The sequence below is a fragment of the Haliotis asinina genome, chromosome 3, assembly GCF_037392515.1.
Source record: "Haliotis asinina isolate JCU_RB_2024 chromosome 3, JCU_Hal_asi_v2, whole genome shotgun sequence".
In the NCBI taxonomy this organism is placed as follows: Eukaryota; Metazoa; Mollusca; class Gastropoda; order Lepetellida; family Haliotidae; genus Haliotis; species Haliotis asinina.
The window spans coordinates 80,397,145-80,415,728 of NC_090282.1; the positions used below are offsets into that span (position 1 = coordinate 80,397,145).

General features: G+C 38.2%; 1 protein-coding gene across 1 annotated transcript; it reads right to left on the bottom strand.

Moving 5' to 3' along the window:
- Positions 1-6,124: 6,124 nt before the first annotated feature.
- LOC137277132 (transcription factor E2F3-like) lies at positions 6,125-18,357 on the bottom strand. The gene is made up of 9 exons (XM_067808802.1): positions 17,808-18,357; positions 15,270-15,384; positions 14,541-14,635; positions 13,213-13,337; positions 12,721-12,794; positions 12,216-12,315; positions 10,658-10,772; positions 9,413-9,644; positions 6,125-7,860 (listed from the first exon to the last, which is right to left on the bottom strand). Exons 1-9 carry the CDS (start codon positions 18,057-18,059, stop codon positions 7,646-7,648), a joined length of 1,323 nt encoding a protein of 440 aa, XP_067664903.1. The 5' UTR covers positions 18,060-18,357; the 3' UTR covers positions 6,125-7,645.
- Positions 18,358-18,584: the final 227 nt, after the last annotated feature.

Below are 18,584 nucleotides of genomic sequence, written 5' to 3' on the forward strand. Positions count from 1 at the left end.
TTTCGAATCATCTTTATCAAACCATCTGACCCAAGAAGGATAAGACAAAACGTCAATCGTTTCTTCAATATAAGGGACACCTGTGCAGATAAGACGACGACGTGCATATGTGTGGCGGATTGTACACGCCTCGCAGCGATACCAAACCGCAGCTGAGCATGAATACCCTACTTAGACACATGCTGACCAGCCCTTGTACCCATTAATGCCGAACGCCAGGCAGGGACCAACAAGTACCATATTTTAACGTCTTTTGGGATGACGTGGCCGGGGATCGAACCCACAACGTTCCGCTCCCTAGGTGGACGTTCTAACCACTACACCAGTGAATGAGCTTAGTTTTATGTCGCACTGAGCAATATTCCCGCTACATGGTGGCGATTTTGGACAAGACGATCCAGTGATAGACAGCATGACCAATTTGCGCAATTGGGAACTGATGACGTGTCAACCATGTCAGCGAGTCTGGCCACCCGATCCCGTTAGTCGCCTCTGACAAGCATGATTACTGAAGACCAATATTACAATTGGAGAGAAGTAGACGATCTAAACACCGCAAAAGTTCCTGTGTATGACAACCACCGGTCTCTGAAGCTGACCCCTCGTTTCACCTGGACCAACATGGGTGATTTAGACAGATGTTATAACGCCAAACTACCATGACTGCAACCTTAAATAAGCGGGTCTATGGATAGTGTTCCTCCGAAAACAAGACAATCATAAACAAGTAAATTTCTTAAAAAATATCGTTTTATTTTCTGATGAACAAGATAGCTGCTCTTGACAATACAAATCCCATTCTGAAGTCAACTGGTTTGAATGATTAGACGAGAATATATGTCAACAAGTTCACATACACCAAGTTCCCTTTATGGTTTGGTCTATGGGAACATGGTAGTAAAAGCTCCCTGCCCACCTGGCAGCCGACACGGCACTGGAATGTGGCTGGTTCGATCAGATCAAGTGATGGGATGAGGCTTCATGTTGCTTCACCAATATCTAGCTCACCCCAATAAACAGGTGAACTCAATACACAGTTTCTTTTCTGATGGAAAATCTAACAATTCATTACAAAAAAACCCCTAAAATATAATTGATATCATGACACGATTATGTAACAAATGCGGCTTTTTTGCATTAGCTAGAATACTTTAACGTCAGACAAAAAGGGGAGCTACTTGTGTGAATACCTCTAAATAACAGGCGTTCGTGACAATCTTAGTAAGATTTCAATGGAAGCTTTCATGCAATGAAAATATAAATTGGACCTATGATGAAGAGAGCCATATATGGTGTTAAAAGTGTTGAAAGTATCTGAAATGGCTGGTTTGTGAAGAGGTACTATATTAAATATAGTGCAGTATCCGAGATCAAAACCTGCAAAGATCATAGCAATGGACTCATTATTTAGAACTGATGACACATAAAGGACTTATTCTTAGGAAAATATAAACTCAAAAAATAAGAATAAAAAAGCTTTGCACTTTTAAGTACACATAACCAGTTATCATCAGTACACATGATCAAAAAATACAGAAAAAGAGCAGCTGCTTACAGTTTGCTTTTCATCAGTATGCAGGTTGAAAGTCTGCACTATAACTAACATGTGCCAACTGAAATCTCCAATTCATGATTTTCTTTCAGGATGATGACATAAGTGAAACATCCTGGTAATACATAAATTATATGTACTTTCATTTTCAAATCATAATCTTTTCACGTACCATGCTGGTACATACAATACAAAACGCTGTTTAGACACTGATAAAACATATTCCATATTGGTCAGTTTTTCTCCTGAACATTCAAAGAAACATACCCTTAATCTCTCAACAGTGCCCTGTTTAGCTGCCCTCCTGATTCAGCTACAGACTACGCAATGCTAAGTCCCTGACAACTGCTGCTGTCAATGAACAGTGTATATGTAGGTGTTTCAAGAGATTATCAATCATGACATTCAATTATCCATACAAATGATCACAAACAGTCAAGATGAACCCACACACAAGGCGCTTAGTGCAGAGTCATCAAATTAAACATCTTACTCAAGGGAAGATAAGATCTGTCTTACGTCACATACATAGATGAATGAAAGAGCATGAAGACTGATGAAGAGTACACTTGAATCAGTATGAAGTGAGATATCTGGTTAAGTGACAAATATAAAAACATTCAACAAGGCACTTAAGGGTGAGATTATCGTAGTACAAAAATAACTATTGATAGATGATGGAGAATTGGACACAGATGACACAATGATCACACAGAACACAATCCTTCATGGACGACATACACATGCACACCTGATGAAACCCACAGAAGACAATCCTTCATGGATGACATACACTTGCACACCTGATGAAACCCCCTGAAGACAATCCTTCATGGATGACATACACTTGCACACCTGATGAAACCCACAGAAGACAATCCTTCATGGATGACATACACTTGCACACCTGATGAAACCCCCTGAAGACAATCCTTCATGGATGACATACACTTGCACACCTGATGAAACCCACAGAAGACAATCCTTCATGGATGACATACACATGCACACCTGATGAAACCCACAGAAGACAATCCTTCATGGATGACATACACTTGCACACCTGATGAAACCCACAGAAGACAATCCTTCATGGATGACATGCACACCTGATGAAACCCACAGAAGACAATCCTTCATGGATGACATACACATGCACACCTGATGAAACCCACAGAAGACAATCCTTCATGGATGACATACACTTGCACACCTGATGAAACCCCCTGAAGACAATCCTTCATGGATGACATACACTTGCACACCTGATGAAACCCACAGAAGACAATCCTTCATGGATGACATACACTTGCACACCTGATGAAACCCACAGAAGACAATCCTTCATGGATGACATACACTTGCACACCTGATGAAACCCACAGAAGACAATCCTTCATGGATGACATGCACACCTGATGAAACCCACAGAAGACAATCCTTCATGGATGACATACACTTGCACACCTGATGAAACCCACAGAAGACAATCCTTCATGGATGACATACACTTGCACACCTGATGAAACCCACAGAAGACAATCCTTCATGGATGACATACACTTGCACACCTGATGAAACCCCCTGAAGACAATCCTTCATGGATGACATGCACTTGCACACCTGATGAAACCCACAGAAGACAATATTTCATGGATGACATGCACACCTGATGAAACCCACAGAAGACAATCCTTCATGGATGACATACACTTGCACACCTGATGAAACCCACAGAAAACAATCCTTCATCGACGACATACACTTGCACACATGAAACCCACAGAAGACAATCCTTCATGGATGACATGCACACCTGATGAAACCCACAGAAGACAATCCTTCATGGATGACATACACTTGCACACCTGATGAAACCCACAGAAAACAATCCTTCATCGACGACATACACTTGCACACCTGATGAAACCCACAGAAAACAATCCTTCATCGACGACATACACTTGCACACCTGATGAAACCCACAGAAGACAATCTTTCATGGATGACATACACTTGCACACCTGATGAAACCCACAGAAAACAATCCTTCATCGACGACATACACTTGGACACATGAAACCTACAGAAGACAATCCTTCATGGATGACATGCACACCTGATGAAACCCACAGAAGACAATCCTTCATGGATGACATACACTTGCACACCTGATGAAACCCACAGAAGACAATCCTTCATGGATGACATACACTTGCACACCTGATGAAACCCACAGAAGACAATCCTTCATGGATGACATGCACACCTGATGAAACCCACAGAAGACAATCCTTCATGGATGACATACACTTGCACACCTGATGAAACCCACAGAAAACAATCCTTCATCGACGACATACACTTGCACACATGAAACCCACAGAAGACAATCCTTCATGGATGACATGCACACCTGATGAAACCCACAGAAGACAATCCTTCATGGATGACATACACTTGCACACCTGATGAAACCCACAGAAAACAATCCTTCATCGACGACATACACTTGCACACCTGATGAAACCCACAGAAAACAATCCTTCATCGACGACATACACTTGCACACCTGATGAAACCCACAGAAGACAATCTTTCATGGATGACATGCACACCTGATGAAACCCACAGAAGAGAATCCTTCATGGATGACATACACTTGCACACCTGATGAAACCCACAGCAGACAATCCTTCATGGATGACATACACTTGCACACCTGATGAAACCCCCTGAAGACAATCCTTCATGGATGACATACACTTGCACACCTGATGAAACCCACAGAAGACAATCCTTCATGGATGACATACACTTGCACACCTGATGAAACCCACAGAAGACAATCCTTCATGGATGACATACACTTGCACACCTGATGAAACCCACAGCAGACAATCCTTCATGGATGACATACACTTGCACACCTGATGAAACCCCCTGAAGACAATCCTTCATGGATGACATACACTTGCACACCTGATGAAACCCACAGCAGACAATCCTTCATGGATGACATACACACCTGATGAAACCCACTGAAGATTATCCCTCCTTCATAGATGACACACATATGATGGAACCCACCCCTTCACCCCCGATCAGCAACATCCTCACTGAAGGAATACACACTTACACACAGAACTGAGATGCTGACACACTCACACTCAATGAGATAACCTGAAACTAATTTCATGCAAGGGAACACGCAATCTTTTCTTGTGACTTATGTAATGAGATAATCAATTTCTAATCTATTAAGACCACCAATAATTATTTCATTTTCAGCAAAATCTGTCAAAATGTTACGCCAATGACAATACAGCTTTAATGACCATTTCTCTTACAAGGTCAGACTTGAATATCACCTTATATTAACTACAAAACCTGTACACATTTACTAAATAAATTATACAAGACAATATACACTTATCAAGGAAGAGCATGTAAAAAGTCAGACCCTAGCACCTGTTTCCACTTTGAGTATGTACAAGAGTCTATGTCGTATTGCAATCACCATTCTCCAGAAAATCCATATGCAGTAATAATTTCAACAAATACATGGTAGAACGATCACAAACTTGTCTAGCTAGGATCCTTTGTTGTTCACCTTCACCATAGACCAACTCTGGGGTTTCAAGTTAGGATATGTTGCGTTAACAGTAAAATCAACAACTGGAACTATTTCTCACTTTTTAGTTTACAAATCCTCCTACTAAACTCTGTATTTATACAACCCTTTGTGTCTGATTTTGTGGTGAATGTATCTTCCAAGATGGAAATTAAGGGGAGATAACTCCTGGTGTTGTCTTTTTCAGTCAAGTTTGAAGTTGGTAAAAAGCTGTGTAAAAATAAACCTTGTGTAATTAATCTTCAAATGGTTTCACTAATACTACTCAGAACACTGTGGCGTGGTGACTAGAAATGCTAAAAGATATTCCAGTATTTGTTTTTAATGTGATTAACTTCATCCAACAATTCATAGCATTAAATACGTAAATATTGTTATAATAAATAAAAGGGGCAAGCTTTATAATATGTAAAAGAAAACAGATATTTTACACTGCAAATGCTGTGGTACAAAAGTAGTAGAGTAGATGAATGTTTTATACAAAAGTTGAAAATGCCTTTAAAAGATCAGAAGTTCCAAGAACTTTTCTGTTGGAGGTGCAATATGCACATAAATCTACGACTCATCAAAACAGCTACTTTTAAGTTTACTATAACACTTTCTATCATTAACCTTTAAGGTATTTCGAAAACAATACAGATCATCCCCAAACTAATCAAAAATATCGAACACAAATGTATTGATAGAAATCAAGTCATGATTAACAATGCAAGAAAATTTTTTAAATGACCCCCGCATGTACCTGAGACACTCGAAACAAACGGGATGAAAACATGGTTTATTAACAGGGCAATACCGTAACAATGTCAACAAAAGCACTTTTGCCAACTGTTTCACTATAATAAATATCATGGAAACAGCACAGGCAAGGGATACAACTCTGTGAGCACAGTATGTGCTTGGCAGTGATCATAATGAAAATAAGAATCATTTTGTAGTTTTTCTTCATGTAAATATGGTATATAAATAAAGCACCTCTAGAGCAGGATTGTGGAGAAAAGATTGCATTAAGTGAGAACTGTGCGAGTCCTGAAAGAAATAAATGACTCATGGTATTTTCTGGAACTCAAGGTTGAGCCACTCATGTATTTTACCTGTAGTTTTTCATAGATTATCGAGCAAAAACCATGATTTGTTTATTGCTCAAATTGTGTTTACGATAGAAAAATCAATCTCACACTTGGACACAGGAGCTAATCAATAGGCAGTATGCAGGGATGACAACAGGTAAAAATGTTTTCAGCTGCAAATTTGATAATGAGTCATCAAATGGGGTTTCTGATTTGAAATAAAATTGGGGAAAATCCACAGAAAATTATATCCCTGAATATGGTGACTGAGCTGGAACTAATATGGTCTTGGAATGTAGCATTGGTCCATCTTGCACCTCATCCTGTTCGAGTTAAGCCATTGGACTATAAGCCCACTGAAGTGTGACACTGTAGTTCAGCTGGCAGTGGGTAAGTTATCAAGTAATTCATTTCCAAGCATTAACAACAAAACATTATTGCAATGAAAGAAAAGCTTTCATAACTGTTCAAGTTTTTAAAAATGTCTCCATGAATTCAGTAGAGACACAAGATGTATATAGAGATTATGAAAATGATTTCAGTGTTTAAGCGAATCTGCCCATTTATCACAGTGTCTTATTACTTTCATTCATACTTCTGAAACCTACTGAGAACATTAGTCAAAACTTAATCAAAATATCAGTTTGCACAAAAATGTAGATAGAAATATATGTTTGATGGCCCTATTTGCACAGGTCAGATCAGGTCATACATATCCTGGCTGCTATTATTCCTATCTATCATTTAGCAAAGTAATCTTCCAAAACCATACATTCATGACTTGAATGGAGTAGCTTGAGGAAAGCTCACAAATTCAAAATCACTATGTCTTCTCCACAACCCTGGCCTTACATTCACACTGAAAAAGCCACACATCTACACGACACATCTTGCTAACAAAAATTACTGGCATGGTCAAGTCTAACTACCCATGCTTGTGTTTAGAATGCTCTGCAGGAGAGTGGGGAAAAAAATTGGAAGACTATCATCTTCACATAAACATCTCTGCATAAAATTAAATATGCAACAAATTTCAAGTTTAAGCTTGTACATGGTTCAGTCAAAAACTTTAATTACTCTAGTTTTGACGTTCGTCAGAAGGGTCAAGTGCACCAATAATGGACCACAGAGTAGACTCTCAGTACCTTGATATAACACTGTCTTAAAACAATCGTATCAATTTGATAAAGATTCAACAAAGTTTTCACCATTATGAAAACAATTCGAAATGTCCCAACTCAAAAATAGGAAAACATCATTAACAAAATAATAAACAGCTGAATCAATTAAAAATATACTCTAGGATTTCTTGAGGAAAGAAATAAAACAATTTTCAATAGGACAGAAGAAAGACTGTTTGTCTCCTGTACAGCATTCCCAAACACACAACTATACGGTTAATGTGATATCGTAGGCATCGAACAGATCCGAGATGCCCTCGCAGTCTGTCAGACCGAACATGTAGTCATCCACATCTAGAGGTGGTTCAAGATGGACAAAAGGTGAGTCAAAGTTTTGGTCTTCTGTCTGCAGTAACAGGCTCTGGTTGCAGTCTGGTGACAGGTCTTCTTCCTCCAGCAGAGCATTCTTTAACTTAGGCTGACCTGAAAAAAAATCACACCTTTCAAAATAAATACATTAACACAAGGACAAAAATGGGACTGGTTTCACTGGCCACACAGGCAGTAACAAAACCTTCCCAGTACATATTTACAGCAAAACTCACTTGTCCAGAAACAATACTTCCTGGAGTAGATTCTACCCAAAAGTGTTGGCTGTCTCCAAATTTGTCTATCTTCCTTTCAGACATTCATCAATCAGTTCTCATACCTTGGCAGCTCAATGTCTGCTACATTTTGAGATGGTCTGCAGACAAGTTGGTTTACTGAACATTGATTCTCAATAGCCCTGTTAAGCCTTCTCAAATTTCTAGAAGAATTGGTGGTTTCCACCCAAAGATTGACAGATTTTGCTTTCCATACCCATTACTTGTGGATGATTCTTTAAAATGAGGGCTAACATTCAGGGTTGATAGGGTTTTTTAACTTAAAATCACAACAACATATTGTGTAAAACCAGTTAGGGTCAAAGGCGTATTATCAACGTTATAGAGATGTATGTACATAAGATATCACCCATCTCCAGAAGTGACTGTTTTCTTTGAGGCAAGTCTCTAACTGCTCGTTTCTTAGAAGACGATTGAAAACTCGGATCCTTATCATGCTACTATTTTCTCATCGAAGTTTATGGCATGACAGTCTAAGTAAACTTAGTCTCAGAGTATTTTGTTACACTTCACCACTGAGTCTAAAAAAACCTAACAGGAGGTCGCATCAGGTAACCGTTGAGTGACCGATGACTGTCCAATCAAACGTGAGATGGTTAAATAGTTTTAACCAATCAGACAACAGCTACTATTTAGGGATCGGAGGGACTTTCAAAATATTCAGGTTACTGACACAGATCTCTCCACAAACAAAAATTCGCATGATACAGTTATTTGACCTGCAGTATATACAATTTCGGGTTTCTGTTGACATGGTTACCATTAGCTAATATTTCCACAAGATAACATCCTTGAATATTGCCCAAACACTGTTTTCAGCGACTGTTTACTCACTGTTGTCATGGTTGTATGTACGTCGTGTGCATCACCCACGATTTGGTAAGCTGTGTTGTGATTGGTCAAACTCAAAGGCTACCTGACACGACCTCCAATAAAGTTTTGTTAGACTCAGTAGTGGAGGGTAACGAATAGTACTGAGGATATGTTTACTTAGACTGATACCATGAAGACAATCAGTTATCAAAGAAAGCTTTTTTGGAAATGAAATCAAACTAGATTGTGCATGTAACAGCAATGCACAATTACTGGTATTGTGGTTTGTACGTTAATTTTTTGTTGTGGTTTTGGAAGTTTGCTTCCTGACAGAACTAAGGTATCAAAGACTGTGAAAGACGCAAGTAATATCTTCCTGTATGAATCAACTATGCTAAACATCAACTCTATGATAAAAACTTGGAACATTTAGTTGCATACAAACCCTGAAAGTGGAGAAAGTTTTGGATCTACAAAATGGACAAGATCAATGGTGTTTCCTTCCAGGTTGCAAACAATACAGATTACAAGTCATCATTATTGTACTAAAGCCATACCTTTAAAACTATCACAGGACACAGAGTCTTCTGAGAAACAGGAGCTCTCCTCTCCACAACTTCCCGTACTAACGCTCTTCTTCGCACTACCAACATCACTTGATGTACTCTCTGTTGTGCCACCACCATCACTGGGACAGCTGTCATTGCTGTTGTCGATATCCGTGATCTCCTCCGGGCACAGGAACACTTCAATCGGACCCTTCTGACTCTTCAACCATATCTGTATACTCTGTCAACAGAAATCTTACATTAGACCTTTAAACAGACTGATTTGGATGGTTTCAGAACTTTTATAACTGATTTCAATAATGACTGATTGGTTTCACATTTAACCAATCCCTAATTTTAGAATAATATTAATGGAATAAGCGAGTATAAGTGAGTATGGTGTTACACCATTATTATTAACATTCCAGTGGATGATAGTGGTGGACACCAGAAACTGGCATCAGATATTGTACTTATGGAGAACAGAACCCTGGTTGTCAGCCTGATGAGAAGTTGTTTAATCAATCAGTAGGCTACCACATCGCCCCTAATAATGGGAGTGAGTGAGTTTAGATTTACGCCACACTCAGCAGACTGTAAATAATTGAGACTGAACCAGATAATCCAGTGATCAACAGCATAAGCATCTATCTGCATACATGGGAACCGATGACATGTGTCAACTAAGTCAGCAAGTCTGACCACCGGATCGAATTAGTAATGTTGGAATTCAATTATTTGGGATAATGCAATTATGTAAATATTCTTTGGGTATGTATTGGTGCACTCAGCGATTTGTCAGCCATATAATGGTGGTCAGTAATTGTATGAGGACTGACTAACCCAGTAAGCTGCAAACTACAGCATCTGAATACAGTCATAGGCTATGAACAAAGCCACCAACCATTCCATTCATAAAGTTGCTGTGGGCCTTTTACAATGCCAAAAACCAGTGCAGTGTGATAAATATACTTTTTAATTGTCTGATATTAAAGGAAATTTTATTATTGCTTTTATTGTTTGAATCATAATCTTATATGAGATGGTAGAAACATTAACATTGAAAGAAAGGAGAGGTTGTGTCCCCGAACAAAGAACAAATTATCTCACGTACATTGAAAAAATATAAAATAGGCTGGTTCTCCCCATTACCAGGAATAAACTCTTTCATTAACTGAATTGTTTCCGACAATTACAAATTCAAACTAATTGACAAATCAGCAACATTGTTAGTATCTGTATTTGTATGCTTACCTGTTGTGGATCAGGCACTTCTAGCCTGGTCTCAGGTGGCGCTTTAATGGCAATCACAGTTTGTTCATCTAGAGACCGGAGATTGCGAATATCTTGGTATGTTACATATGCTAACGTGACAGAGTTAAGGAAAAAGCACACAGGTGTTCAGAACTTCAGACAGCAAAAACATATTAAACAAGTAAAATAAATATGTCCATGAGTGAGTGTGTGTGAAAAACAAATATAGATGATTAGCATGCATTTCTCTTCACTTGTCCACCTGTTGTTTGTAGCACTATACATGAAAATGTTTCCACTACATGAGGACAGCTGGCAAATACTCAGATTTGTACCAGGCAATCCTGTGATTAACATTAGTCCGAAGACCAATGTCCTTTGCCACGTCAAGAGAGAGGTCATTTGGCTCACAAAACATGTTCAACTTGCATTTGCTGGTATCTGTCCATGCTACGTAGACTGACAATCAGCAACACTGCACTTTCTAGGAATGGAATGTAAAACCTTATCTTGCAGGCATGTTGACATAAAGTTATCTCATAAGTACTGTAAATTTACATATGCAAACATAACAAAAGTGCCATCTGTCGATTTGTTGTTATATTATATTATTTAATGAGCTGGCAAACAATATCCCTTACGGGAGACAGCCAAACAATTCGAATTCAGAGTGAGGGCATCAGAAAAATCATGAAAGCAGTCATACCCATTAGAGTGAGTGAGTGAGTTGAGCTTTACGCCGCACTCAGCAATATTACAGCTATATGGCGGCGGTCTGTAAATAATCGAGTCTGGACCAGACAATCCAGTGATCAACAACAAGAGCATCGATCTGCGCAATTGGGAACCAATGACATGTGTCAACCAAGTCAGCGAGTCTGACCACCCGATCCCGTTAGTCGCCTCTTACGACAAGCTGAGTCGCCTTTTATGGCAAGCATGGGTTGCTGAAGGCCTATTCTACCCCGGGACCTTCACGGGTCCATACCCATTAGAAATAGTGATGAGATAGAAGCCCATGTGTAGGACATTCTTAGGACTGTTCTCACAAAATTACATACTAATTTCTCTTGTCAAGAAACACCAACACAAAACTGCTGTGGGAATTACTAAGAGACTTAGCTTTAGCTTATTAAGTTATTTACTAATTAGTATGTCCATACTTCTAAATCAGCTCAAAGCAGTAAGTATTCGTGAACTTACAGACTGGCTAGATATTCAAACCTGATACCTATTGTGGCTAGTATCTAACTTCAAATCAGGAAAGAAATATACAACACCTGAATGTACAATTATCAGTGACCTGATTAGAAAAAAATTCAAGAGAAAAATTGCTTGATATCTGTCATATGTAGAGCAGGATTTCCATGCAGTAACAGCACTTACAAGGCATTGACATACATATCGTAACTGATGTTTTGTGCTGTTTTGAGAGAGGTAGGCACCCATTAAACATCTCCAAAACTGTCTAGCCAGCTTCTGTCATCACATTAATTACTCTTAAAATAATAGACATTTCTCATGATTTTCGCTATATAAACTGTTGAATAAAGGATATCGAGCATTGTCTGCATCTTCTGTCATATTTTTCAGCTGTCTTGTTGAGTTGGCTATTAAATCATCAAGCATGTTTTCTTTAGCTTCCAAATCTGCAACATCTGAAACAGAAGAGAATGGTCATGTGCACTGTCTGCACCAGAAAAGGCATGTGTAAAAAAAACCCCAAATATCCTGTTAGTTGCCACAGCATAGCTGCCTGAAGTGCTAAAGAACTATTCTACCCCAGATCTTCATGGGTCTTTACCTAAAGTAAATCCAATCACTAATTAAGAGGTTGCACTAATCTTTTTTTTGCAAGCTAAAGTCATTCCCAATTTTTGCAAAAATGCTTGCTAACTTTTCATCATTTACACTATAGGAGTTATGAAACATTTGATAATTTGTAGGTTTGAATGGCACTAAATAATGCAATCATAGAATCATGAATTTCAGAAGACAATGCTCCAGTATCGATGTTACAACTTTGTCCATATGATTACTTCGTCATAACTCAGAACACAAACCTGAATGTAAGTCGACAACATCTGTACTTATCATCGGAAGTCCTTTGGAAGCAGCAATTGAATTGGTAGCACCTCTGAAAAATTAACATTCACCTTGATGGAGGTTCTTTTACATGGTAACTTTTACATGGCTCAATCGACTATGCTTCATTTGATGCAGTAAAAGGATAACCAAAAAATGTTGCATACCGTCTAAACACGCTGGCTCTATCACATTTGAGAGGGAATCAAACACACGTTGATATGAAACAACAAACCTAACAAATCCTATTTCAGAACAAACCCATAAGAACAAAATATTCATGAATGTTGTAATAGAAGATGGTTTCAAAGGCAATGACATGTCCTTAGGACCACTGGTGTTTGCATATTTGTGTTTTTACTCAATATATTATTTGTTTGATTTGAGCCTTCAGGAGGTTCCACTACATATTACCTTTCAACAAAACAATCAGAAAACACTTTAATATACACTAACAACTTCATACTCACTTCCACTGAATATTATTTTTAGATTTTTTCTGTATTAAGTTAATTCCCTCTAGGACGTTTGTTATGTCATATATTCTTCTCTTCTGCACTTCTAGTTCCTCTGCTGCCTTGTTCAAATCTACAACCTGGAAACACGGCAACAGAAATGCATCAGAAATCAAAACGCAGAAATGTTTTTGTCAGCTAAAGATCATGAACAAGCCTGGTTCCTGCAACTTATGTACAAATACCAATGAGCATCCTGACATTGCAGGAAGTGGGTATCTGCTTGACTCTTGGGTATTTACAAATTACATATCCACATAATTCATAAGCCAGAGTCACTTTAGTTTCATGCCACTTTAAACAATATTCCAGCAATATCACTGAAAGGGACACTAGGGCTGTTGCAATATACCAACATATTCAGTGACTCAAACTGTAGCCCTTCATGAATACAATTCATTATTCGTGGTCACCAGAACCAAACATGAATGAACATTTACAATCATTCTCTGAGCATGTTTTACTTGAACCTTTATTAAAATGAGATATGCAAGAAAGGAATACGCACTGAGTTTAGCATTGCAGTGGTACAAGTCATGTTGGTTTGCAAAGGCTGCACATTTAACTGTGGACTATAACAATTAGTCTATTACATACCAAATTTGAGTAATGTTAGATCACTAGTTATTACTTCGTCACACAGTGTATTCACTGCAGCCCTAGGGGACATCAGAAACAGGCTTCACACACCCATGTGGAGAATCGAATCCGGGTCTTCGGTGTAAAAAGTCAATACTTTGACTACTAGGCTACGCCGCTGCCCCTCATTAACCAGAATAGTAATTCTTCCTTACATATACAAATTAATAGTACAAGGTTGGTCTACAATCAAGAAATAAACTACTATGAATAAACAAGGCTGATTCATTACTACTTGTCTCAAATTATGTCTTCTTAACTTAGTTCATGCGGCATATATGCGGCCTTCATAAGGCCAGACCAATTTTATTTCTTGTCTTACGGATCTGCCTGACATATTTTTTCAAGAATCAGAAAAAAAATAAAAATTAATTTTCCCAGCTTCATTCATTGGCTAAAAATGTAACCTCACAAGAACATACTTTTTAGGTTGTTTTAGACCCATAATCACTTCACAAATTGCCAAAAGTAAAATACTTTTGTGTATTTAGAAGGAATATTACTTTGATTGGAAGCTTTATTATTTATTTATTTTCCCGACTGCCTTCAGGTTTTCAGAGGACAAATATCTGTAAAACAAGAAATAAAATTGATCTGGGTTAAGCGCCAGGTCAACAGAACACAGATAAAGAGATTAAACTTACACCATCAGGAGCCGTTCGTAGTAGCCCTACAAATTTCTTTGTGAGCAGACCGAGAGATGTGTCATAGCGAGTTTTTTCCAAGGGAGACCTAGCAGCTGCAAGGTAAGAGGACAAGAAAACTGTTTAGAAACTTTAGCAACTCTTACATAACATTCAAGAGTGGGAAAGCATTGTAGTTCGTCCTACTGTTAATTCAAATTATGGACTCCCTAATACTGTATAGTGTATGAATTTGTGACTGGTTTGACATTGAAAGGTTCATGAAATGTTTTCAAACCACAGTAGGCAATATAACAGCAATGTCCCTGGCTTGTTAACATTAGGCTATGATAAAGGGTGTGACACATATGTGACATACATTTCCTTTGTGATTGGTTTTTACCTTACTTATCTCAAGTAGGGACACACACAGATTTATTTTACCCTTGCCCTTATAAAGGATCAAGCAAAACCAAATCAGCTGGATATTTATCTCACAGCATATTGTGAACAAATTTCTCATTAAAGATTTTTTGCCAATCATCTGGATGGATGCTAAGATAAAGGCTAAATTACCATATATGATTATTGGTGATGAACTGTCAGCAGTCACAGACTTACAGTCTTTGTGCTGTCTCTAACCACAAATCCAATATCTGGGAGTCTCTAGAAGGCCTTAATCATGTTTCAATACGCTGAAATGCAAGCTACTGGTAAATCTAACACTGATCATTGTGATGCATGTCTTACTGCGAGCACGAGGACTTGACTCTGATGGGTATCTGCCTCTTCGCTTGCAGCTCTTGGGTGTCTTGAAACCTTCCAATCGCATGCCATCTGGTTCCAGCTCAAGCTTCCTCTTTGCCTGCAACACCAATAACAACATACACTACAACAGGTAACAACATACACCAATCAACAATAACACAACATTACTAATCAACACGCACAACACCAGTAATCCAATGGCAAAGAAATACTGTTTCAGGGTTCGAACTTAACACTTTGAGGTAGCAAATCTGCTATTCAAAATTTTCTTTAGCTACCTGCATAATTGAACTGCTTACATTCATTAATTTGCCGTTATTTTCAAAGTAAAGATCTACATTTTTGTACTTTCCCTTGTAAATTTACCAATACTGGTATTTTCATTTAAAAAATATGCTCATTGCAGCTTTTCTTGGTCACTTGCACATCGCAATACTCACATAATTGCGACAGAGAACCAGTCAGCTCAGTGCACATATGCAGAAGTGTACCATTAATGCATCATGTGTTTAATGATGGACATTCAACATTTCCTGGTCCACTGGCGCAAAGCAATCTTAGTGCTACGACTACCTAAAGCCATGAATAATAGGAGTTACAATCATTGTAGGGCTACGATCGCTTTGTGAGTCAGTCCTGACGCGCAAGGGCAATAAAATGTTGTCTGCTAATACAAGGAAAGGTATTACTTTGCATGACCTCATAAATACCAGTATGCAGAGGTGCTTACCATTCTATGAACTGATTATGTGATATACTTTACACAACAGGAAAACATGCTGCTACCACGTGATGAACCTATTTCCAATCCAGGTTTCAAGTACTTGCTACTTCATAAAAAAGGTAATTTCAAACAATGAGCTTTCATTCATTGAGTCAGCAGATTAACTGTTTCATTACACTCTACAGTCTTCAGGGGTTCAAAAATGCCATCACCCAACACCTGAGGCAAGTCAGTTTTCATTTCGGGCAATCAGACAACGGTGTCATACTTGCACATGGACTACCAGATAATTTCCACTTATGGTTTCAAACTGCAAATCAACTTGGATTTCATTTCATATCGGCTCATACTGTCGCTATTACATTTCGCAATACTAGTTATTTAGAGCTATCGTTCTTTGAAATTTATTACTCTCCAATAATTAGTCCAGTAAACATCGACATCAAACAATGCATCATAAAATCAGGGCAAGTGGAAAATTAGTCAGGACAAGTTACTTTCTTGGAAGTCGCTTTTATAAAAGATTTTGCACCCCTGAGTCTTAGAATAACCTGTGACCTTCATTCATAAAAGTAACATCTTGAAGTCTTTGAATCTTCAGATAATATTCCCATCTTGTAAATGTCAAACACATGCCATATCGCATGTTATTTCTGTGTTCAATCAGAACACAATATTACAGCTACAGAAGCAAGTGAGGACATTAGAGCTTGAATTGATCAAGAAATGCAAATTACAAGCTCATAATGAAAACAAAGTTTATAGTATTACGTCCACTCTAACACTAGAAATATGACCCAACATATATGAACATATTTTGTTAATGCTTAAACCATACATGTATTTGACACAACATGTCCTGCCAGTGGAGCTTGGTATGAAATAATAACTCAAATCAATGAAACCAAAGCTTTAAAATCATTTGTCATGTGCATTTATGGACCTGAATACAAAATTAGATATCATAACCATTATCATAAGCAATACTGAAGCTGTAAATAAGAAACCTCAGAAACATTATTGCATCATAGCTTTCACAGACATGTATTACAACAGAAAGTGAACATATTTATTGTTCATATTCTATCACAAGAATATATATATTCATATGCTATCAGCACTTTCTTCCTATAACTGATACTGGACCAGGACAAGAGGTTTAGAATGGAGGTTTTCTTTGTTCATCCACAAAGCCTCAGCACAAGTTGTACTTTGGTGAACTACACAACATGATTTTCACATAAATGCATTATTTACGTGGAAATGATAGGCAGTAATATGGCCCCATATATTACAAAATTGTATTGTACGTAGTAGGTCCAAATGACAAAAGCTGTTAATGTACTTAATTCAGTTCTCAAGTTCCACAAAGGAAATATTGAAAAAATCAATGCAATTTCACATATTCCGAAACGTTAAAATTCGAGCTATGATTGAGCTTTGCATTATTTTAACAATTTACAGATTTGTATTGAGTATCCTGTTGGTGAAACGTTGCACGTCATCTGAATAGTTGATGAGAGGCCATTTTTAAAGGTCAAATATCAGAAGTGGATGAATTTCGATTAACAGTCTTAAAGTTTATGTCCACAACCGTCTATACATTAAATGATCAAAGCATGAAACTAATACGAGTTTCATTGTGTAAACAGAGAAATACTTTGAAAACAATCGTTTGCTTCGTCAGGGAAGCGACAGGGGATGGGCGGAGCCCCCCGTCGACTTGTTGCACAATTTGATACATTCCATATGCAGTGTAGCTATGTGCATACGTGGTCAACTTGTTTGCATGTTACCTGTGGTCGTATTAATGAGGGTTTCATTGGGGAGGGACTGTAGTTAGGTCCTTGAGGTGTAAAACCAGCCTCAACTTTCACTGTCGAGTAAAGTCCCAAGTCTCCCGAAGCCAGCATCTTGTTAGCACTCGATGGGTGTTTATAAATACTGGTCAAGTTCATAATTTGAGGTGATTTGGCTTCCAGACCAGGTTCTTGTTTCACAACAACAGGATATGCCTGCTTCGTAACTAGTGTCTGTTTTCGTGGCATTCTGAACACTTTCCAAAATAATTTTAAGGTCAGTCCGGTCCCTGGGCAATCTTGTGTAAGTTGTCAACTTCCGAGTAGGGGTACACATCAATCACAAAATAAATATCCATCCATGTTGCATCATCCGAAATAAGTTCAAAACAGAATAAAGTAGTAATCCAAGTGTGCAAATATCGCCCAAAGTATCCCGTTTAAGCTGTTAAAAGCGATAGATGAGACAGATTGCTCGGTTGGTAGTTTTCAGATTCTCGGCTCTCAGCCTCACTGTGAATCACAACAAAGCAGCAGATCAATTGGCGCGAAATCATATTTCCCGCGATCTGACATCACGTGAAAAAGCCCCGTACTGAGCATACGAAATGCGGAACGCGATCAGGATTAACATTTGATCAAAGGAGCGCTAATTAGACACTTTTGTCATCCAGAAATTACCGACAACACACACATTTAACATGTGACGTAACAAGGGTGATATTAACACTCACTTCAGTGTGACTGCAACAGCTTCCTTTTGAGGAATTATTT